Source organism: Suncus etruscus, chromosome 14, assembly GCF_024139225.1.
Source record: "Suncus etruscus isolate mSunEtr1 chromosome 14, mSunEtr1.pri.cur, whole genome shotgun sequence".
Taxonomy (NCBI): Eukaryota; Metazoa; Chordata; class Mammalia; order Eulipotyphla; family Soricidae; genus Suncus; species Suncus etruscus.
This window is the reverse complement of record NC_064861.1, coordinates 63,391,373-63,413,888: the sequence shown is the minus strand read 5'-3', so window position 1 is coordinate 63,413,888 and position 22,516 is coordinate 63,391,373. Positions and strand designations below refer to the sequence as shown.

At 45.7% G+C, this 22,516-nt stretch overlaps 1 protein-coding gene and 1 non-coding gene across 2 annotated transcripts in view; one reads left to right on the top strand and one right to left on the bottom strand.

The window, feature by feature from the left end:
- TANGO6 (transport and golgi organization 6 homolog) overlaps nucleotides 1–22,516 on the bottom strand; it is a 188,971-nt gene that overhangs the window by 140,626 nt on the left and 25,829 nt on the right. Inside the window, exons 8-11 of the mRNA XM_049786336.1 lie at nucleotides 19,469–19,581; nucleotides 16,360–16,536; nucleotides 12,687–12,819; nucleotides 10,188–10,379 (exon numbers count right to left, since the gene is read on the bottom strand). Coding sequence (XP_049642293.1) covers nucleotides 10,188–10,379; nucleotides 12,687–12,819; nucleotides 16,360–16,536; nucleotides 19,469–19,581 — 615 coding nt within the window. The remainder of the gene's footprint in view (nucleotides 1–10,187; nucleotides 10,380–12,686; nucleotides 12,820–16,359; nucleotides 16,537–19,468; nucleotides 19,582–22,516) is intronic.
- On the top strand, nucleotides 9,015–9,122 carry LOC126029143 (U6 spliceosomal RNA). The gene has a single exon (XR_007502796.1). It is a non-coding gene; the product is annotated as a U6 spliceosomal RNA (small nuclear RNA).

Here is a 22,516-nt window from a genome sequence, read left to right as displayed (position 1 = left end):
CCAGAGAGATAGCATGCAGAAGATACAGTGGTTTGAATCCCAGCATCCCATATGGTCCCCCAAGCCTGCCAGGAGTGATTTCTGAGCATAGAGCCAAGAGTAACCCCTGAGCGCAGCCGGGTGTTGCTCAAAAACCAAAAATAAATAAATAAATAAATAAAAGATTCACAGTTGAAATTTTAGATGTTAGACTAAAATTTGGCTAACAACGAACTAAACCTTAAGAAGAATTTTGTCAGCCTCATTTTAACTGCCTTTGGATTACTCAGCAGAAACGGAAGCATCTCTAAATAAAAGGCAGAGTTTGCATGTCCCTGGGAGCACACACTCACATATGATTCAGGACAAATGGCTCAGAAGGGCCAAATATTTGGGAAAGGGGATGGCAAAGACAGGTCGCAGGAAGTCTTGAAGCAGTGTGCAAGTTTGCATGTTTCGCTCCGAGGAAATGACACAGTGCGTGGGATTCTTTAATGCAAACTGAAAGTCAGTGTGGCTTGTTGACACTTGTCTTCTGAGCACAGCAGGAAACCAGAAAGGTTATTAAAAGTTCCACTTATTGAAATGACAAAGCTGTCTCTGGCGATTTTTGCCACCGTCTGTCAGATCTAAGACGTTCCTGGAACTAGGGTAGCTCAGGGACACATTTTCCAAAGGGACTGCTGCGTCCACCACTTTGAGCCAACTCTGCAGCCTCCAAGGGTTTCCTGAAGCTTGGTTCGCACAGGAAGTTTTCTCTTCCAGCACTGAGCATTGTTAGGTTACTGGAATGGATTTAAGTCTCCAAATTCCTCTCCACTGCTTGCTTTTTTTTTTCCTGCAGTGCTGCAAAGCACTCTTTGCTAAGAAGTGCTTTGCTAAGAATCTTGCCTTTCTTTTCTTTGGTGGTGGTGGGGAAGATCATTTAACCCATCCCATTGGATGTTTTGATGCTTGGGATTCTTAGTACCAGCTGCCTGGCTGCAGTGGCACTTAAGGACCCCAGGGCCATACAGTACTGGGGATCGAGCAATGGGCCTGACCACTTAGTTACCTCCCTGCCCCTAAGAAGAAAATGTATGTAAATGTATGTAAAAACAAGGAAGGGGTTGCTTGAGTGACAGTACAGAGGTTAGGGCATTTTCCTTGCATACAGAAAACCCAGATTTGATCCCCAGCATCCCAGATGGTCCCTGTGTCTGCCAGGAGTGACTCCTGAGTGAAAAGCCATAGTAGCCCTGAGCACCAAGTGGTGTGGCCCCAAAACTAAACTGAATAAAAATAAGATGAGGGAGGCTGGAGAGACAACACAAAGGACACCAAGTTTGCCTTGCAATATGGATGACCCAGGTTCAAACCTTGGCAGCCCATCTGGACCCCAAACACAGCCAGGAATGATTCCTGAGTACCATTGGGTGTGGCCCCAAACCCAAAACAAACAAACAACAAAAATGTTTTGTAGGGGCCGGAGAGATAGCATGGAGGTAAGGCATTTTGCCTTGCATGCAGAAGGACGGTGGTTCCAGTCCCGGCATCCCATATGGTCCCCCGAACCTGCCACAAGCGATTTCTGAGTGTAGGGCCAGGAGTAACCCCTGAGCGCTGCTGAGTGTGACCCAAAAACCAAAAACCAAAAAAAAAAAAAAAAAGTTTTTTTAGAATTAGTGTAAACTATGTTTAAGAAAAATAAAAAATTCAGGGGGCCGGAGAGATAGCATGGAGGTAAGGCGTTTGCCTTTCATGCAGGAGGTCATCGGTTCGAATCCCGCTGCCCCATATGGTCCCCCGTGCCTGCCAGGAGCAATTTCTGAGCCTGGAGCCAGGAATAACCCCTGAGCACTGCTGGGTGTGACCCCAAAAAAAAAAAAAAACCCACAAAAAAAAAAAATTCAGGCCAGGAGCAATAGCACAGTAGGTAAGGCTCTGGCCGATCAGGGTTTAATCCCCAGCATCCCATATAGTTCCCTAAGCCTACCAGGAAGTGATTCCTGGAACAAGCCCTGAGCACAACAGGGTATGGCCCCAAAACAAATAAAAATTTACACATGTCAAAAAAATTAAAAAGCCCAAAACAAGGACCCACTTGGACTCTTCCAGAAGCAGTGATTGGACAAGGAAATGCACAGAGGCTGGCTGGCAGGGTCTACGGCTAGGAGGAGGGGGCGTGCTAGTTCCACTCCACACTAAATGCTCCTTGCGGACCCCCCACATTCCTGCCCTCACCCACAATATTCGGTATCTCGACGCCCTACTCTCAAGGCACTTTGATTAAGTTTGCTCTGAGCATATATCCCGACTATACCCTTCCCTGCTTGATTTTTCTTTTTCTTTTTGTTGTTTTTTTGGGGAGTTATAGTGATATTTGGGGATTGCTCTCAGCAGAGGCTCCCACATACAGACTAGGCTCCAGCCTGTAAGCCATTAGCCTGGCCCGGATTTCTTTGTTCCTTTTTTAATTTATTTATTTTGAGTTTTGGATCATACCCAGTGATGTTACTGGTTACTCCTCATTCTCCACTAAGGAATTACTCCTAGTGGTGCTCAGGGGATGCCAAGGATCAAACTCAGGCTAGGCAAATACCCTTGCTGCTGTATAATCTCTCGGGCCCCATGTTCTTTTTATTTTTTGGTTTTTGTTTTTTTGTTTTTGGGTCACTCCCGGCGATGCTCAGGAGTTACTCCTGGCTCTGTGTTCAGAAGTCGCTCCTGGCAGGCTCAGGGGACCATGTGGGATGCAGGGATTCATTTGCAAGGCAAACGGCCTACCGCTGTGCTATCTCTCCGGCCCATCCTTTATGGTTTAACAGATATTAGTGAATCATTATTTCATTAGAGGATTGCAAAATGTCACTTCTTACATGTTTCAGTTTTGACTCTTAAATATATTAACTTTTACCTTCTCAACTATTTGATTACAAGAAAATCGCTTCCTTTTATTTTTAAAGGCAAAACAAATACTTTACTCTTTCCCTTCAATTTTTTTTTTTTTTTTTTGGTTTTTGGGCCACACCCGGCGGTGCTCAGGGGTTACTTCTGGCTGTCTGCTCAGAAATAGCTCCTGGCCGGCACAGGGGACCATATGGACACCAGGATTCGAACCAACCGCCTTTGGTCCTGAATCGGCTGCTTGCAAGGCAAACGCTGCTGTGCTATCTCTCTGGGCCCTCTTTCCCTTCATTTTTGTTGTTGTTTTGTTTTGGGGTCACGCCTGACAGTGCTCAGGGGTTACTCCTGGCTCTATACTCAGAAATCAATCCTGGCAGGCTCAGGGGACCCTATGGGATGCCGGGATTTGAGCCACCATCCTTCTGCATGCAAGGCAAACACCCTACCTCCATGCCATTTCTCTGGTCCCTTTCCTTCATTTATTGTTTTTTGTTTGTTTGTTTGTTTGCTTTTGTTTTTGGGTCACAACCGGCAGTGCTCAGGGGTTACTCCTGGTTCTACACTCAGAAATCGCTCCTGGCAGGCTGGGGGGGGGGGGCAATATGGGATGCCAGGATTCAAACCACCAACCTTCTGCATGCAAGGCAAATACCTTACCTCCATGCTATCTCTCTGGCCCCTTTCCCTTTACTTTCATTGTTAAGTCTAGAAAACAATGAATCAATACTCCTACAACCTCTGAGGTGCTAAAAGGAAGGGGTAAATTGTTTCTTTTACAACTTTGATGGATTCCAACCCCACTTGGGCATTAATCTATTTAGAGCTCAAATATCCCATCTATGACTGGTGGCTGCCCCTTCAAGTTGACCCCCTAAATTGCAACTGACAAGACCCCATTAATCTGGATAAACCTCAGAATGTCTAGTGCCTGAACATAAGAAAATGGTTTCAGGTCTGAGCAATAGCACAACAGTAGGGCATTTGCCTTGCAAGCAGCCAACCTGGACGGACCCAGGCTCAATTCCTAGCATGCCATATGGTCCCCTGAGCCTTCCAGGAGCAATTTCTGAGTGCAGAGCTAGGAGTAACCCCTGAGTGCCGCTAGGTGTGGCCAAAAAAAAGAAAGAAAAAGAAAATGATTTCCTCATGTCAGACACAAGATAATTGGGGCAGGAGCGAGTAGGGGATTCGATCACCAGATCACTCAGATTCGATCACCAGAAACCCAGCTAATTCCCTGAGCCCCTCTAGAAGTGATCCCTGACTGTAGTGCCAGGAGTAAGCCCTGGGCAGAGTTGGATATGATCCCATAAAAACAAACAAACAAACAAACAAAAAATCAGATGTTTTGAAGTTTCACCTGTATAATTTCTGCCAAGACCCCAGAGTGAGCATACAGTTCACCTAGTGATGTGATCTCTTCACAGGAAATGGTATTTAGAAACTCTACTTTGGGGCTAAGGAGATACAGCAGGTAGGGCATTTGCCTGGCACACAGCCCACCTGGGTTCAATCCTTGGCATCCCATATGACCCTCCAAGCATAGCCAAGTAATCCCTGAGCACAGGTTCACTGTGACTTGGCAATGACAAGGGACCGAGTTAGAAAGAAACAATTTTTTTTTTTTTTTTTGGTTTTTGGGCCACACCCGGCGGTGCTCAGGGGTTACTCCTGGCTGTCTGCTCAGAAATAGCTCCTGGCAGGCACGGGGGACCATATGGGACACCGGGATTCGAACCAACCACCTTTGGTCCTGGATCGGCTGCTTGCAAGGCAAACACCGCTGTGCTATCTCTCCGGGCCCAGGAAGAAACAAATTTTTTATGGCAGCTACCAGGGGTGAGAGGTGGAGGGAAAAGGCACACCTGGGGCCCCTCGCAGGATGCTCCGCCTTCCTGGGGGCAGGCAAGGTATGGAGGAGCAGGGCATGATGGTTTAGTGCCTAGCCCAGACAACAGGGGCTACTCAGGCAGTACCCAGCAGTCCTAGGGTAGGCGATGTATAGTGCCAGGGATCCAAGTCAGGTCACTGCAAATGATTGACAGGTGCTCTATATCACTAGTATTCTTTCCCCCACACCCTAAGAAATACCTATCCTTTTTGTTTTGTTTTGTTTATTTTGGTTTCTTGGGGGCCATACCCCACTTGCTCAAGGCTTAATCCTGGCTCTGCTCTCAGGGATCATTCCTGGCCCAGTTTGGGACCCATATTAGGTACCAGAGATTGAACCCAACTCAGCAGCATGCAAAGGAAGTGCTCTATCTATGCCCTCCAGCTCCAAGAAATACCTAGTCTCAAAAAAGAAAGAAAGAAAGAAAGAAAGAAAGAAAGAAAGAAAGAAAGAAAGAAAGAAAGAAAGAAAGAAAGAAAGAAAGAAAGAAAGAAAGAAAGAAAGAAAGAAAGAAAGGAAAGAAAGAAAGAAAGAAAGAAAGAAAGAAAGAAAGAAAGAAAGAAAGAAAGAAAGAAAGAAAGAAAGAAAGAAAGAAAGAAAGAAAGAAAGAAAGAAAGAAAGAAAGAAAATGAAAGAGAGAGAGAAAGAAAGAAAGAAGGAAGAAAGAAAGAAAGAAAGAAAGAAAGAAAGAAAGAAAGAAAGAAAGAAAGAAAGAAAGAAAGAAAGAAAATTAATCAAATTTCTATCACTACTTAAAACTGAAATTCAATGTTATAGGCTTTTAAAACTCTATGTTCTGGGGCCAGAGAGATAGCATGGAGGCAGGGTGTTTGCCTTGCATGCAGAAGGATGATGCTTCAAATCCCAGCATCCCATTTGGTTCCCCGAGCCTGCCAGGAGCAATTTCTGCGTGTAGAGCCAGGAGTAACCCTTGAGCGCTGCTGGGTGTGGCCCACCTCCCCCCCAAAAAAAATCTATGTTCTTTGATTTTATGAGGGTTTTTTTTTTTTTTTTTTGGTTTGCTTTTGTTTATTTTTTGGGACATACTGGTTTATTTTTTCCACTTGCCTGGTTTTTGTTTGGGGGCCACATCCAGCTGTGCTCAGGGATCACTCCTATGTGTGGGGAGGGAGGGGGTCCACTTGGGGAGCCAGGGATTGAATCTGGCTCTATCGTGTGCAAGGTAAACACCTGTATGCCTCTTGCCCCTAAAAACCTTGCTTTTTGGAAGCAATTTGATCACAATTGTTTCAATAAAATAAATAAAAAAAATAATAAAACACTGATGAAGGGAGGGTATTCTTTTTATGACTGAAATGCAACTACAAACATGTTTTAATCATGGTGCTTAAATAAAGATATTATTAAAAATAAAATAAGGGGCCAGAGAGATAGCATGGAGGTGGGGCATTTGCCTTACATGCAGAAGGACGGTGCTTCGAATCCCGGCATCCCATATGGTCCCCCGAGCCTGCCAGGAGTAAACCCTGAGCGCTGCCAGGTGTGACCCAAAAACCAAATAATAATAATAATAATAATAATAATAATAATAATAAATAATAAATAAAACCTTGCTTTTTATTCATTAGCTTATTACTGAAAATAACCATAAGTGTGTGTTTAAAAAAAAAAAAAAGCCAAAATCATCACTAAGTAACAAAAGTAACTGCTAAAAGCAATTGACTATATTGTGTGTGGCGTATCTTTCCCCCCTGATACATTTGAACTGTAGCTGAAGGATAATCTAAGGGGAAAAGTCACTCTAGTATCAGCCTAGCACCATTGTTCCTTAATTAGGAGTAAAGGAAGGTAAGTGCAAAAGCTCAAATCCTATCAGCTTTTCGAACATTTCCCCTTCCAACCCAGAGCATCCTGAGACAAAAAAACATAAGGTCTAGGTGAAGGAGTTTTCAGGGAACTGAGATAAATGTAGGAGAAACAAATCCCAGGCCAAGAAACATGGGGTCAGTGAACTGGAGGATCAAGAGGCCAGGAAAGAAATCGGGAATATAATTCTCATTAAATGGGTGCAAAAAAAAAAAAATCGAAGCTGACAGGCAGCTGCAAATTTTCTCAGCAGGAGCCAGAGAAATGCTGCTTAGCAACACGGGGAGGCGGATGGCAATGAGGAGGACAATGAGGATGACAATGAGGATGGAGGAAAGAGCTGGAGAATCCGCTTTGAGCGTGACAATCACAGCTCACAGCAGACCATTCATCAGCCAAGCAACAAACAGCTCATTCGGGTCAAGTGGGGAGATACGGGGATGCGGTGTCTAGGCTTTATTACTCCTACTTTGTGGGGGGGAGACTCATGGGGCCCACATGGTACTGAACCATACTTTCTGTTATCACTAAGGTCCTTATTTCCTTAAAAAAAAAAAAAGCTGGTAAAAGTAATGGCTGAGTCAATAAAAGTTTTGGAACCAGCTCACAATTTTACTACTTTAAAAGTGTTTTACTTTTAAGACCTGTAAACTGCACACTATGAGATAAGCCAAGTTAGAGGATCTCAAAAATTCAAAGTGATCTTTTTTTCTTTTTTCTTTTTGGCTTTTTGGGCCACACCCAGTGACGCTCAGGGGTTACTCCTGGCTATGAGCTCAGAAGTCACTCCTGGCTTAGGGGACCATAATGGGACATAGAGGATCAAACCATGGTCCTTCCTAGATTAGTCACGTGCAAGGCATTTGGGCATTTGCCCATTTGACCTACCGCTTGTGCCACCGTTCCAGCCCCTCAAAGTGATCTAAGAGTAATTTTTTTTCCAAGTTTGCTTTTCTAATCATGCTCAACCTTTTTGTTTGTTTGTTTGTTTGTTTGGTTTGTTTTAGGGCCCCACCCAGCTGTGCTCAGGACTTTCTCCTGGCTCTGTACCCAGGTTCACTCTTGGTGAATCATATGGGGCATAACCATATGGGGTGCCAGAGATTGAGTCGGGTCAGCCGTGTGCAAGGCAAGTGTCTTACCCACTGCACTATCTCACTGGCCTTCAAGCTCCACTTTTGAGAGATAGATTATCTTTGAAAGGGTCAGAGAGACAGTACCAGCTAAAGAGCTTGTCTTATATGCAGCACACCTGGGTTTGACCCCAGCACCACATACTGTCCCCTGAGGACATGTGTAACCCCTGAGCACAGAGCAAAGTATAGTCCTTGAGCACTGCCAAGTGTGGTCCAAACATCATACCCTCCAAAAAAAATTATCCTTGAAGCTTTTATAAAATACAGATGAGAGGCCAGAGGTGGCAAATGTAGAATGTATTATCATTCTATGTGAATAATCACACATCATCTAGGTGAGGCCCTGGGTCTTATCCACCAGAAATACATAAATATAGATGCCCAAGGGCTGGAAGACAGCTTACAGGATTGGCATGTTCTTGACACCAGAGGTTAGGGTTCAATTCCTCATATCCTCAGCATGGCCCACAAGGTGCAGGACTTCCAGGACAATTAGATCTCACCAGCACTGGGCTGAATCTAGTCCTGGGGACACCCTGAGCACTACTTGAGAGACTCCCCAACACATGTCCAGGCACGCTGAATGATCATCGACAAAAAGAAGCTAGGCATCAATATTTTTAAAAACATGCCAAAAAAATTTTTATTTTTGCACTTTCAAAATAAAAACTGCTAGGGCTGGAGCAGTGTGTAGAGGTAGAGGTGTTTGCTTTGTATGTGGCTGACCTAGGATAGACCGTGGCTTGATCTCCTGGTGTTTCATATGGCCCCCCAAACCAGGAGCGATTTCTGAGCACATAGCCAGGAGTAATCCCTGAGCATCACCTTGTGTGGCCCCAAAATAACAACAACAACAACAACAACAACAACAATAACAACAACGGGCCAGAGAGATAGCTTGGAGGTAGGGCATTTGCCTTGCGTGCAGAAGGACGGTAGTTCGAATCCCAGCATCCCCTATGGTCCCCCGAGCGATTTCTGAGCATAAAGCCAGGAGTAACCCTTGAGCACTGCTGGGTGTGACCCAACCCCCACCCCCATAAAAAGGAAAAAGAAACTGCTATGGGACTAGAGAGATAGTATAGCTGGGAAGGCATTTATCTTGCATGCAGCCCAACCAAGTTTGATCCTTATATGGTTTCCCAGGTCTTCCAGGAGTAATTCCTGAGTGCAGAGCCAGGAGTGACCCCTGCACTGCTGGATGTGGGTATTGTGAGAAAAGAAGAGAAAAGAAAAGAAAACCACTATAGTTAAACTTGTCAATAGATAAAACAGTATTCAAAGATTGGGGAAGAGTGCTCGCTTCGGCAGCACATATAGTAAAATTGGAATGATATAGAGATTAATTAGCATGGCCCCTGCGCAAGGATGACATGCAAATTCGTGAAGAGTTCCATATTATTTAAAAAAAAATTGGAGAAGAGAAATAGTCCAAAAAAGCAGGGCACTTGTTTTGCATGCAGGAGGCCAAGTTTCAATCCCTAGCACTGCCTGGTCTCCTGAGAATCACTTGCAGTGACTCTGGAGCAGAGCTGGGAGTAGTTCCTAAGCTATATCAAACCCAATCCTCAACAAGAAAAAATTTCTAAGCACAATAAATAGTACTCAAAGCTTTATGTACATGAGATTCACCACAAGAGCATGATAATACACTGATTCCCAAAAGTGTGGCTTCCCTTGGTCAGCTGTGGGCTAAGTAATTTACACTGAACCAGCAAATCAGAGACAACTGTAGGTAATCAAACCTCTGTCAGTATCACTGTTTATTTTTAGGCCACATCCATCAGTGCTCAGGGCTTATTCCTAACTCCACGCTTAGGAATCACTCCTGAGAGGCTCAGGGGACCATATGGGATGCCGGGAATCAAAACTGTTTGTTTGTTTGTTTGTTTGTTTATTGGTTTTTGGGCCACACCCCGGCGGTGCTCAAGGGTTACTCCTGGCTGTCAGCTCAGAAATAGCTCCTGGCAGGCACGGGGGACCATATGGGACACCGGGATTCAAACCAACCACCTTAGGTCCTGGATCGGCTGCTTGCAAGGCAAGCACCACTGTGCTATCTCTCCGGGCACTCAAACCTGTTTTTAAACGTTATTGATTGATTGACTGATTGATTGATTGATTGATTTCTGGACCACACCTAGTGGTTACACCCAGGGGTTATTTCTGGTTCTGCACTCAGAAATCGCCCCTGGCAGGCTGGGGGACCATATGGGATGCTGGGAATCAAACCAGGTCCCTTCCCGGTCGGAGGCATACAAGGAAATGCCCCACCTCTGTGCTATCTCTCCCATTCGGGGAATCAAACCTGAATTGACTATGTACAAGGCAAGTGCCCTCTCCACTGTACTTTTGCTCCAGTTCCACTTTTTTTTTTGGCTGATGAAAATACCAGTTTTGATCTTTTGCAAGGAAAAGATGTAAATCCAATACCACCAAGATGGGCCTGGAACATGGTCGCCGCTCACCTGAGCGATGTTAATGAAGATCTGCTCCGACACCGACTCACACAGAACCGTCACCAGCTGCAAGACTCGCAGCTTCCGCTCTTGGCTTTCCACCAGTTGGGCTTGGTGCTGCTCTAATTCCAGAAGGCTCTGGCCAGAGTATGGCTTCGTTTCTGATTCTACTCCATTCTCCATGGCCACACAGGTCAACTCCTATCAAAAGGAGAAAAGAACATTGTGCAGAAAACCCAGTAAAATACACCTAGAAAACTATTTGAGGGGCCAGGATTGTAGCTCAATGCAGAGTAATTTGGAGGCCCTGGGAACTACCCTTAGCAATGGGGGAAAGAGGGAAGGAAGGGTAGGGGAGGAGAGGGGAGGGGAGAGGATGGGAAGAGAAGGGAAGAGAGAACTTCACCAGGTGTGCCCCCCCCCCACCAAAAAAAAAAAAAAAAGAGAGAGAGATTTTAAAAGCACAGTAAAATGAAAAAGGCCAATGGCCCATAATAAATACATGAAGTCACTATGTCTACGTTCATACAAAAGCATACTCACAGGGTAGTGGAGACAGCAAAGGGGGTGAAGGTGCTAGCCTTGCATGTGTCCAAGCCTGGTTCAATCCCCAACAGAGCATGAAGCATGAAGCATAGCCCAAGCACAGATAGGGAATAGCCCCTGAGCAACACTTGGTAGGGCTTCAAGCCCCCCAAAACCGCACCATCAACAACAACAACCAAACCTTCACCAAGAACTAGTTTGACAGACTACGATCTGTTCCAATATCTCAGTGGCTCCATCACTGACCTTCCTTCGATGGAGACTTTGGGCTATAGAACATCTCCAACACCTTTGAGAAACCTACTGAGTATCATTAGAACCTAAACTTTCACTAATGGATCTTTCATTGCTATAGGTTTGGGAGGATTTGCCTTCTACTCCAGCACTGAAGTTTCCTCGGGATGGGAAAAACTTAAGTTCCTTAACAATTGATGTTTTACCAAAACAACCAATAGTTGCTCCCAATAGTGCCTGGGGAATTTCTGCTCCCTAGGGGATATTTGGCAATGCTGGAGTACATTTTGGTTTTGATAACTGGGGTGAGAGGGAGATATAGGCATCTGGAATACTGCTAAACATTCTACAACATACAAAACAGATCCCATCCAAATCTTATCTAGCCCTAAACATAAGGAGTACCAACATGGAGAAATCTTGCTCTAGAGTCCTTTGATCTTTGTCTTGCTCATCTCTTTTTCAGGGGTTGGAGTGATAGCACAGTAGGGAGGGCATTTGCTTTGCATGCAGCTGACCCAGGTTTAATCCCCAACATCCCATATGGTTCCTTAAGCCTGCAAGGAGTAATTTCTGATCACAGAGTCAACCAGGAGTGGTACTGGGTGTGGCCCAAAAACTTAAAAAAAAAAAATCAAGAAACTTTATTGGTTTCTAAAAGTTAATCAATTAGCCTTCCTGCTTTGCATACCATAGTTCCAGGGTTCAATTATTGGCACCACTTGGTCCCACAAGCACTACTGAGAGTATCCTGCTGAGTACCACAGGAGGTAACCCAAAAACAAAAAACACAAAGTTATTCAGTTTCTATTTTATGGGTGCTCAGGGCTATAATTATTCCTAGCTCTGTGCTCAGAATCCCTCCTGGCAGTGTGCAGTGTTGGAAAGCGAACCCAGCCCAGCCACCTACAAGGCAAGCACCTTAGAAGCTGCTTCATCTCTCTGGCCCCAGAGTTAATTCAGTGGAGACGGCGTCTCTTAGGAACGGCAACAGGATGAGTGTGAGAAAGAGGGTCACAGATATAAAAGGAAGGAAGGATAGGAATGAATCAAAGAACATCTCCTTGCTGTTCTGGAACCGGTTACCCTGATTCCCTCCCTGCAATGCCCACACACATCCATTCTCTAGGAGCAGATGCTTCACTGAGGGGAAATAATGAAGACGAGAATCTGTGTGAGGCGATGGAGATCACTTGGCCTTTTTGTCTCAAACGGTGCCAATAGGAAGGATCGGATTGGGGTGCGTGTTGGGGAAGGAGGGTGTTTACTATCAGAGATTAGGGCAAAGGAAGCATAACCACCCACTCTAGGAACAAACTCAGAGAAGGTTTCAAGTGGTTACAGAATGAAATGAGAAAGACACAGCAGCCAAATCTCCTCTCCAGATCCCTGACAAAATAGCAGTCAGAAAGATGAGGGATTATTCTCTAGCTGTGGAACCTGCTATTAACTTCAAAGGCGTCCTCATTGTCAACACAGGACTTGATGAACCCCTTCATGGATCCAGAGCCCGGCTTGGGTCACCTCCACATCTTCAGTGCAGACGCCTCGGGGAGTCAGTGAGCCCCGAGGGTGGCTACCCACCATGGAAGGAAGGTTTCTCTGTCTCTTACTAACCTCAGAGGCCACCGGAAAAAGGTTACCATTACCCCAACCTCCTTGGATGGGCTCTTTGGATCCCACCCACATGTTAGAACTACCAGTATGATGTCCCAATTTGGTCCGTACCTGCAAGCAGAAGATGAAGAAGTCGCCCGCCAAGCCGCTTTTGTGGCAGTGGGCCAGCAGGTCCCCCAGCTGCTCTGCCCGGCACTGCTCTGAGGACACCTTCCGGTACAGAACTTCATCTTCATCTTCCTCACTGCAGGGGGCAGACACAGACACAGAATATATTTGTTTTCTCCTGGCAGTGATCCCTAAAGATGCTGATTTAGAAAGCCCCTAATAATCTTTGTTCTAACTTTACATTTTCTCCCTCAACAGCAATCCACTAGGAAGAGCTTAGAGATTGCTCTGCTATTGTCCCATGTCTGCAGACCAGAAGAAACTCATTCTCTAAAGTCATGGGCCAGAGCAGTAGCACAACAGGCAGGGCACTTGCCTTGTATGCAGCCAACCTGAGTTTGATCCCTGGAAAACCATATGGTCCCATGGGCTGGCCAGAAGTGATTTTGAGTACAGAGCCAGGAGTAAGCCCTGAGAACTGCCAGGTTTGGCCACAAAACAAAATAAGACAAAACAAAACAAAAAGCCAGGCTCTTGGGTCCTGCTTGGCATCATGCACAAATGGGGAAGAAACTTGGTGGACCTAAAGGGAGGCTGAAGCCACGTCCCTGTTATTTCAGTAAGTTGCCAAGGTAAGGAGAAAATAAAATGCAGGTAATGGCCAGATCCCTGGCTCCTGAGGAAAGCTATGGAGGAAAAGGTCGTAGGGTAAAGCCATGTCACAGAGAACCTGGGGCTCTCTCCTGTGGCACCAGTGAAGTTCTGAGCAGGAGAAAACCACTCCATCACCATGGATGGAGATGAAGTCAATTCCCACCAGTAAGAACCAATGAAGGGGATGGAGCAATAGTAGAGCTGGGTGGGCCATTCAATCACAGGGGTCTTCCGAGCCTAGCAGAAGTGACCCTTGAACACAGAGCCAGGAGTAAGTCCTGAACACCACTGGGTGTGGTATAACACCCAAAAGAGTATGCTCCTCCAAAACAAGTAAACTATATCCTAGTTTGGGGCCTGAGATGCTTGTCAGTGGTAAAGTTTGTGTCTAGCATGAGTGAGACTGGGCTTTTTCCCTGAGGGGGGAAAAACATGCCTAAAGAGAGATAGTACAGTAGGGTAAGGCACTAGCCTTGCACGCAGCCAACCCCAATTGAATCTCTGCCACCCCATATGGGCCTCTGACCTCTGCTAAGAGTGATCCCAGAGCTTAGAGACAGGAGTCTCTGCTGGGTATGGACTCTTCCCCAAAAAGCCCTCAAAATGTAAAACTCAATTTATGAATAGAATTATAACCACAAAACACTAATTTTCTCATTAACGATTATCAGTGCTAATTCTATTTTCAATTCAGGTGCCTTTTCCTACTTTCTCAGGTCCATCATATTAGAAAAAATAATCAAAAAAAATTTGCAGGAGGGCACGGTAGGTAGTGATTATGGGTTACTTCTGGTTTGGTGCTCATGGGGACCCTGTGGTGCTGGAGATTGAGTCTGGGCCTCCTGCCTGCAGAGCATGTGCTCAGCCCTCTGAGCATCTCTCCGGTCTAAAAAGGTTTTGTTTTGGGGCTACACCCAGGAGATGCATGAAGGATGGTCTCAGCTCTGTGCTCAGAGGTCACTTCCAAGTAGTGCTTGGAAGACAGTGCTGTGGTGGGTAATCCCCCAGCATCATGTCAGAGAAATCCCTGAGCAAAACCATGGATAAACAGAAAGAAAGAAAAACAGTGAAAGAAATAAAATAGATTACATTTTGGAGATATTGAAGAGATTAATCATCCATTCCTTTAACATTGAGTAGGCACCTTTAATGATTCCTGAGGAGAAACAAAACTCCTCATAGGAGGATTTACCATGAGCGACAGCTGGGCCAAACAATTCCCTACTCAGAATCAATGTGACTTGGTAAACACAGGTACATCCAGAGAAGAAGAACTGGATTCTTACAGTGCTGGGCATGAATGGGTCTGTCCACTCCTCCAGGTCTGGGTGAAAAGGACCTGGTGAAAGAAGGGTTGCCAGCAAATGCCCCTATAAACTGACAGCATAAACAAAGAAAAGAAAGGAAAAGACCTAAGGAAGAGAAACAAAGGAAGAAAAATGAAAGAAAGAATGAAAGGAAGAAAGACAGAGAAAGAAAGAATCAAAGAAAGAAAGAAAAGCGATTGGGGTCAGAGCAGTGGCACAAGCAGTAAGGCATTTGCCTTGCCAGCACTAGCCTAGGATAGACCGCGGTTCGATTCCCCGGGGTCCCATATGGTCCCCCCAAGCATTGAGCGATTTCTGAGCACATAGCTGGGAGTAATCCCTGACTTACTGGATGTGGCCACACAAAAAAAAAAAAAGAAAAGAAAAAAGGAGAGAGAAGGAAGGAAGGGAGGGAGGGAGAGAGAAAGAAAGAAAGAGAAAGAAAGAAAGAAAGAAAGAAAGAAAGAAAGAAAGAAAGAAAGAAAGAAAGAAAGAAAGAAAGAAAGAAAGAAAGAAAGAAAGAAAGAAAGAAAGAAAGAAAGAAAGAAAGAAAGAAAGAAAGAGAGAGAGAGAGAGGAAAGAAAAGAAAGAAAGAAAGAAAGAAAGACAGACAGAAAGAAAGACAGACAGAAAGAAAGACAGAAAGAAAGAAAGAAAGAAAGAAAGAAAGAAAGAAAGAAAGAAAGAAAGAAAGAAAGAAAGAAAGAAAGAAAGAAAGAAAGAAAGAAAGAAAGAAAGAAAGATGGGGCCGGGTAGGTGGCGCTGGAGGTAAGGTGTCTGCCTTGCAAGCGCTAGCCAAGGAAGGACCGCAGTTCGATCCCTCGGCGTCCCATATGGTCCCCCCAAGCCAGGGGCGATTTCTGAGCGCATAGCCAGGAGTAACCCCTGAGCGTCAAATGGGTGTGGCGAAAGAAAGAAAGGAAAGAAAGAAAGAAAGAAAGAAAGGAAAGAAAGAAAGAAAGAAAGAAAGAAAGAAAGAAAGAAAGAAAGAAAGAAAGAAAGAAAGAAAGAAAGAAAGAAAGAAAGAAAGAAGAAAGAAAGAAAGAAAGAAAGAAAGAAAGAAAGAAAGAAAGAAAGAAAGAAAGAAAGAAAGAAAGAAGAAAGAAAGAAAGAAAGAAAGAAAAGGGCCGGGCGGTGGCGCTCGAGGTAAGGTGCCTGCCTTACCTGCGCTAGCCTAGGAGACGGACCGCGGTTCGATCCCCCGGCGTCCCATATGGTCCCCCAAGCCAGGAGCGACTTCTGAGCGCATAGCCAGGAGTAACCCCTGAGCGTCACCGGGTGTGGCCCAAAAACCAAAAAAAGAAAGAAAGAAAGAAAGAAAGAAAGAAAGAAAGAAAGAAAGAAAGAAAGAAAGAAAGAAAGAAAGAAAGAAAGAAAGAAAGAAAGAAAGAAAGAAAGAAAGAAAGAAAGAAAGAAAGAAAGAAAGAAAGAAAGAAAGAAAGAAAGAAAGAAAGAAAGAAAGAAAGAAAGAAAGAAAGAAAGAAAGAAAGAAAGAAAGAAAGAAAGAAAGAAAGAAAAGAAAGAAAGAAAGAAAGAAAGATCCTCAAAGTATTAAAACATTTCAGAAATTGCACCTGAACTGCCAGAATGCTGGTTTCCTTCCCACCAGCGCCGTCTAGTGGCTGAGTCCCAAATGGTCTCTTGGGCACAATGAACTCTGAAAAGACCACGAAACCCCAGAGAGCACTCGCTAAGAAATGGGAGGCAGCATTTACCAAATAGCCTCTTTGACGGTGACCATAATGCCACCTTGAGGGGCAGCTGTGAAGTGACACAGAGAGTTGAGAGAGGGCAGGGATCTGTCCAGCCCCACGAAGCCTTTCAGACTGGCAATGGCTTTCTTCCTGTCCAGCTTCTCCAGAGTCCATAAGATGATCTCCTGGCAAGGTGACCTGGCAGACAAGGCAGTTATATTTTTTCTTGGTTTTTGTTTTTTTTTAAATAATATGAAAATGCAATTATAAATGATCTTGTCATCTAAGGTTATACGTCAAACAGGCTAAGCTTCAAAAAAGGAAAAACCACCAGGTTTCAGCGCATTCTAAATGCTGGCACATTCGCTGTGCGCAGTGAAGCTCATTAAAGTGAGCTACGTGTGAATCTGAGAAGGCAACTATCCTGCAATTCAATGTCTTGGTAACTCTGGCTGGAGACACTCCCTAGTATGACGCAGGAGTCCCCAGTGTCTGATCTGTAATTTCCAGTGTGCCATGTCCTGGCTCTGACACTCAGAGAAAAGGAAACTTAAAAACACGGGCAAAAGGGGCCAGAGAGATAGCATGTTTGCCTTTCATGCAGAAAGTCGGTAGTTCGAATCCCGGCATCCCATATAGTCCCCTGAGCCTGCCAGGAGCGATTTCTGAGGGTAGAGCCAGGAATGACCCGAGCGCTGGTGGGTGTGACCCAAAAACCAAAATAAATAAATAAATAAATAAATAACACAGGCAAAAACTAGCAATGGAGCCATGTGGTGGCGAGCAAGTCAGAGTTTGACACTGATAACAAAGTCCTCCTCTATTTGTATCTGGGTTGACCAACCAAGAGAGGAGGGAAACAAATGTTCTCTTCTTGAGGCTGGAGAGCTAGGACCTCGGACAAAAAAGGCCCTTACCTTGAATGGGTCAAACTGGGTTTAAAAATAAAAAGAAAACGGGGCCGGGCGGTGGCGCTGGAGGTAAGGTGCCTGCCTTACCTGCGCTAGCCTAGGAGACGGACCGCGGTTCGATCCCCCGGCGTCCCATATGGTCCCCCAAGAAGCCAGGAGCGACTTCTGAGCGCATAGCCAGGAGTAACCCCTGAGCGTTACCGGGTGTGGCCCAAAAACCAAAAAAAAAAAAAAAAAAAATAAAAAAAAAAAAAAATAAAAAGAAATGTTCTCTTCTTCCCTACTAGCTCCCAATGAGAACAAAAATATGGCTGAGAGGATAAGCTTCAAACTAGAGCAAGAACTGTAAGAACTGTGATGTGACTGTGCTGAGAGGACAAACAGATTCATGACCTCCACCTTCTGTTATGTTCTCTCTGGTCAATGTCCTCATGACTCCTAGTCCAACAATGCCTGAGCCAGAGTCAGAGGCCAAGGCTACAATGAGTTACCAGCAAGCCTGTGAAAATTCCTTCATCACCAAGAGTGATCATTGGAGACAACAGTTGTCAAGCTTACTCCTTGCCAAGGACACTACAATGCCTGGTTGCTCTTCATAGGTCTACAAATTCTTTTTTTTTTTTTTTTTTTTGGTTTTTGGGCCACACCCAGCGGTGCTCAGGGGTTACTCCTGGCTGTCTGCTCAGGAGTGTGCTCCTGGCAGGCACGGGGGACCATATGGGACACCGGAATTCGAACCAACCACCTTTGGTCCTGGATCGGCTGCTTGCAAGGCAAACGCCGCTGTGCTATCTCTCCGGGCCCTCTTTATTCTTATATTCATAAGACTTCTACAACTATTACTGTACACCAGATTACATGGAACGGTATTGCTGGAGGTGGTGAATGAGATGGAATTCCAAACCAAAACACAGATTCTGCAGGACTTTTGAAAGGACAGAGTATGTAATTGACCCCATTGGTTAAATCCCGACACTGCCAGGAGCATCACCCCTGAGCAAAGAACAAGAACAGCCCTTAAATACTGCCAGGTGTGGCCCAAATGAGCCCTCCTCAAACAAACAAAAAGGTTATAAACTTCTTTAAAGGAGCAAATAGCTTCTCTTAAAATAGCTGCAAAGGGGGCCGGGAAGGTGGCGCTAGAGGTAAGGTGTCTGCCTTACAAGCGCTAGCCAAGGAACGGACCGCGGTTCGATCCCCCGGCGTCCCATATGGTCCCCCCAAGCCAGGGGCGATTTCTGAGCACATAGCCAGGAGTAACCCCTGAGCGTCAAACGGGTGTGGCCCAAAAACCAATAAAAAAAAAATAGCTGCAAAGGGGCCAGAGTGATAGCACAGCAAGGCATTTGCCTTGCCCGTGGCCAACACAGAACGAACCTGGTTTGAATCCTGGCATCCCATAAGGTCCCCCAAGCTTGCCAGGAGTGACTTCTGAGCACATAGCCGCCAGGTGTGACCCAAAACAAAACAAAACAAAACCAACAGCAACAAAAAAAAATAGCTACAAAAAGTAAAAATGCTTCATCTGGGGCCAGAGATATAGCATGGAGGTAAGGCGTTTGCCTTGCATGCAGAAAGTCGGTGATTCGAATCCCGGCCTCCCATATGGTCCCCTGTGCCTGCCAGGGGTGATTTCTGAGCCTAGAGCCAAGAGTAACCCCTGAGCGCTGCCAGGTGAGACCCAAAAACCAAAAAAAAAAAAAAAAAAAAGCTTCATCTTAAACAGCACTGGCACCCTGAGTTCAAGACTGTCACTGGGGAGTCGGGGGAGACTGTCACTGGGTAGAAGACTAATCACAGGCTCCAAGACTGCATTATGAGGTCCAAGATACATCACCCGGTCCAAGATACCATTACTTTACTGCGTCAAGACTATCACAGGTGCTCTGAGCTTTCCGGCCCCTCTGTTAACTGCTCACAAGCTGCTCCCAAGCCATCCTGTAATCCTTCTTCTGAGACACAGAATCCAATGCTGCTCACAGACCAAATAGTAGCACCTTTGTGGCTACGGAGATTTCTCTCAGCTGGCTTGGAGAGAGGCTGAGTGGCGCCTAAAGAGCACATCCAGCCCCTGCAAACATGCTCTGCTTGACCAGCTGATCCAGGGCATCCTCAGTGGCCATCCTGGCTTTCACAGAGGAAACCACTAGAAACAGGCATTAGTTCGACCATCAAAATCGAAAGCTGCAAGACTATTCAGACACGACCGGATGGCTTACCTGAGGTGAGACACGCTCTGAGAGGCAAAGGAGTGGAGCAAGAAGAGTGCAGGCAGGACGAGAAACAGCGAGTCCACCAACACAGGAACAGGCTCGTTCCCCACTACGGACACCTGTGGGCCGGGGAGGGTGAGAGGGGCGTGATTGAGAACCACCCACACAGCAGCAGAGCCTGGAGCTCTCTTTGAAGCCTAACACTGGTACTCAGATGGAACAGCTTTGGGTTTTTTTGTTTGTTTTTGGGTCACACCCGGCAGCGCTCAGGGGTTACTCCTGGCTCTACTCTCAGAAATCACTCCTGGCAGGCTCGGGGGACCATATGGGATTCTGAGATTCGAACTGATGATCTGCATGAAAGGCAAATGCCTTACCTCCATGCTATCTCTCCAGCACAGTTTTGGTTTTTGTGTCTCATCTATCTCTGCTCAGAGTTCATTCCTGGCTCTACATGCAGGGATCACTTCTGCCATGTTTGGATCCCATATGAGTTGCTGGGAATCAAACCCATGTCAGCCACAAGCAAGGCAAGCTTCCTATCCACTGCACTATCATTCTGTCCCCAGAAGCTAGAGTTTTAACCCTAAGACTAAAGAAGCCACTTGTCTGGGCAGAGAGGCCAAAACTGTGGGAGACAGAAGTGGCCTGTGCCCTTTTTTGGAAGAAGGAAGAAGTAGTAGAGCGGGACAAGGAATCCATTTCCAGCCTTTCTTTCCCAAGGGATCTTCCACCGGCTGTCCTGTCTACCAAGAATAGCAGGCAGGGTACATCGGGGAGGGTATAGTGAGGAGGGGGCCTGCCTTGCACGTGGCTAGCCCAGGTTTGATCCCCAGCACCCTATATGGTCCACTGAGCCCACCAGGAGTGATTTCCTGAGCACAGACCTAGAGTAACTCCTCAGCATAGTCGGGTTGTAGCCCAAAAATAAAATAAACAAAAAGATGTCCCTCACATGTATCCACCATTTCTCTTCCTGCTGAGAATCCTGCCCTCAGGAACTCAGTGCCAATTATATACCAAACAGAAAAATAAAGTAAAGTAGTTTGGAAAAGAAAAGAAAATCATCCAAAACATACTAGCTTTGGACTGACTATATCACCATACAGATGTCACAGCTCACCTGGGAATGTCCTCATCTCTCCAGTTCAAGTTCAAAGAAATTGCCCTGGACATGGACGCTGTCTACACTGGCTTTACGTGTGGTGTGTGTGTGTGTGTGTGTGTGTGTGTGTGTGTGTGAGTGAGTGAGTGTGTGTAGGGTGTGTGTGTGTGTGGCTCTGCTGGGTGCAGAGGGGATGTGTATGTGTAGAGGGTGTGTGTGTGTGTACATCAACTACACTGGCTCTGCTGGGTGAAGTGCATGCAGAGGATGTGTGTGTGTGTGTGTGTGTGTGTGTGTGTGTGTGTGTGTGTGTGTGTGTGTGTGTGTCTGGGGTCAAATTCTGCAATGCTCAGGGGACCCTCTGTGTGTGTGCACTGGGTCTGAACTCCACCCTGCTGGTTCCAAGGATGGTTTTCATAAAAATGATTATGCTGCCCAGTCTTGTTACTCAGGATCGATCCTACCCATGGGACCTTACAGGGCCAGGAATCAAACCCAGGTTCTGCCCAGGTGAAGTCCTTTTGAGAGACCTCACTAGCTGGGTGGACCTTTCGTGAAAGTGAATACAAATCCCTTCAACTAACTAGTTTTGAACACCCACTGAAATCAAAGCCCTGTCTGATGCACTTTGATGAATCTCAAAAGGAATATGGCCTTACCTGGCCTTGCTTGGCATCAAGTAGCAAAAGAAAGGAGCAAACCCATAACCATCATCCTATCACTATCATCATCATCATCATCATCATGAAATTCAAGGTCAATGATCTAAGTACTAAAAGTACAAAATTCTACTCAAAAATACCAAATACAATAGAACTTCAAAGTGCTACAGATGATGAAGGAGAAAAGCAGCAATGCTTTTACTCTTTCATCTGAGGCAGGAATGATGGTGAGGGTTTTCCTATTCTGGGAACAATGTCAGTCTTTACAGTCACCTCATTAAAATCATAACAATCTCATAAAGTCAAGACAGTTATAATTTAAAGGATAAGGAAAAAGAAGCTCTAGGAGGTGGTCAACAAGCTGGAGCCAAGTTTATGTATTCAGGAGGCCCAAGGTTTGATCCCCAGCACTACAAGGTCCCCAGACCTCAACTGGGAGCAACCCTTGAGCACAAGGCCAGGAGCAGCCCCCCACCAGCACTGCTGGGCATGACCTCTTACACCCCCAAACAAAACAGAAATAGAGAAGAAAAAGCACCAAGACAGAAATCAAGGCTGGTTGTGAGAAAGTTGCAGATGACAGCGGTAAGAGGCAGGAAAAACCTGCCCTTTTCTAGGGAGCCAGCCTAGTTTCTTTCGATCAAATCTGGTTTTTCCAACTCCTTAAGCTACCAGACTCCTCAATGGGGCCCAAGACCTCAGAAGCTGGCTTCCTGTGTATGATCTAAGTAAGCCCCGCTAAATAAAGCACATTGTGTGGCAGCATTCAGGTCTAATCACGACATCGCCAATTACAGGAGGGAAGAAGGATTCCCAGATACCAGAAGGGCCCATTGTCTGGCTCTGGCTCCCTTGCTCCAGCTGTAATCCCTAAGGAGACATTCTTCCTTACAGCATCTCTGTCCCAAACCCAACCCAACAGACGCAGGCAGAGTTCAAGCTCCTTTACTGATAGTGGGAGTGGGTCAAAGCCCCTCAAACTTCAACATGAACCTCCTCAGTCATATTTCTCAGGGTTTTATGTTATGATTGATAAATGTGGCCCATTTTCTTTGTTTTTTGTTTGTTTTTGGGTCACATCCAACAGCGCTCAGGAGTTACTCCTAGGTCTATGCTCAGAAATCGCTCCTAGAAGGCTCGGGGGACCATATGGAATGCTGGGATTCGAACCACCATCCTTCTGCATGCAAGGCAAATGCGCTACCTCCACGCTATCTCTCTGGCCCTAAATGTGGCCCATTTTTGTTGAGAGGGACCACACCTGTCAGTGCTCAGGGATTATTTCTG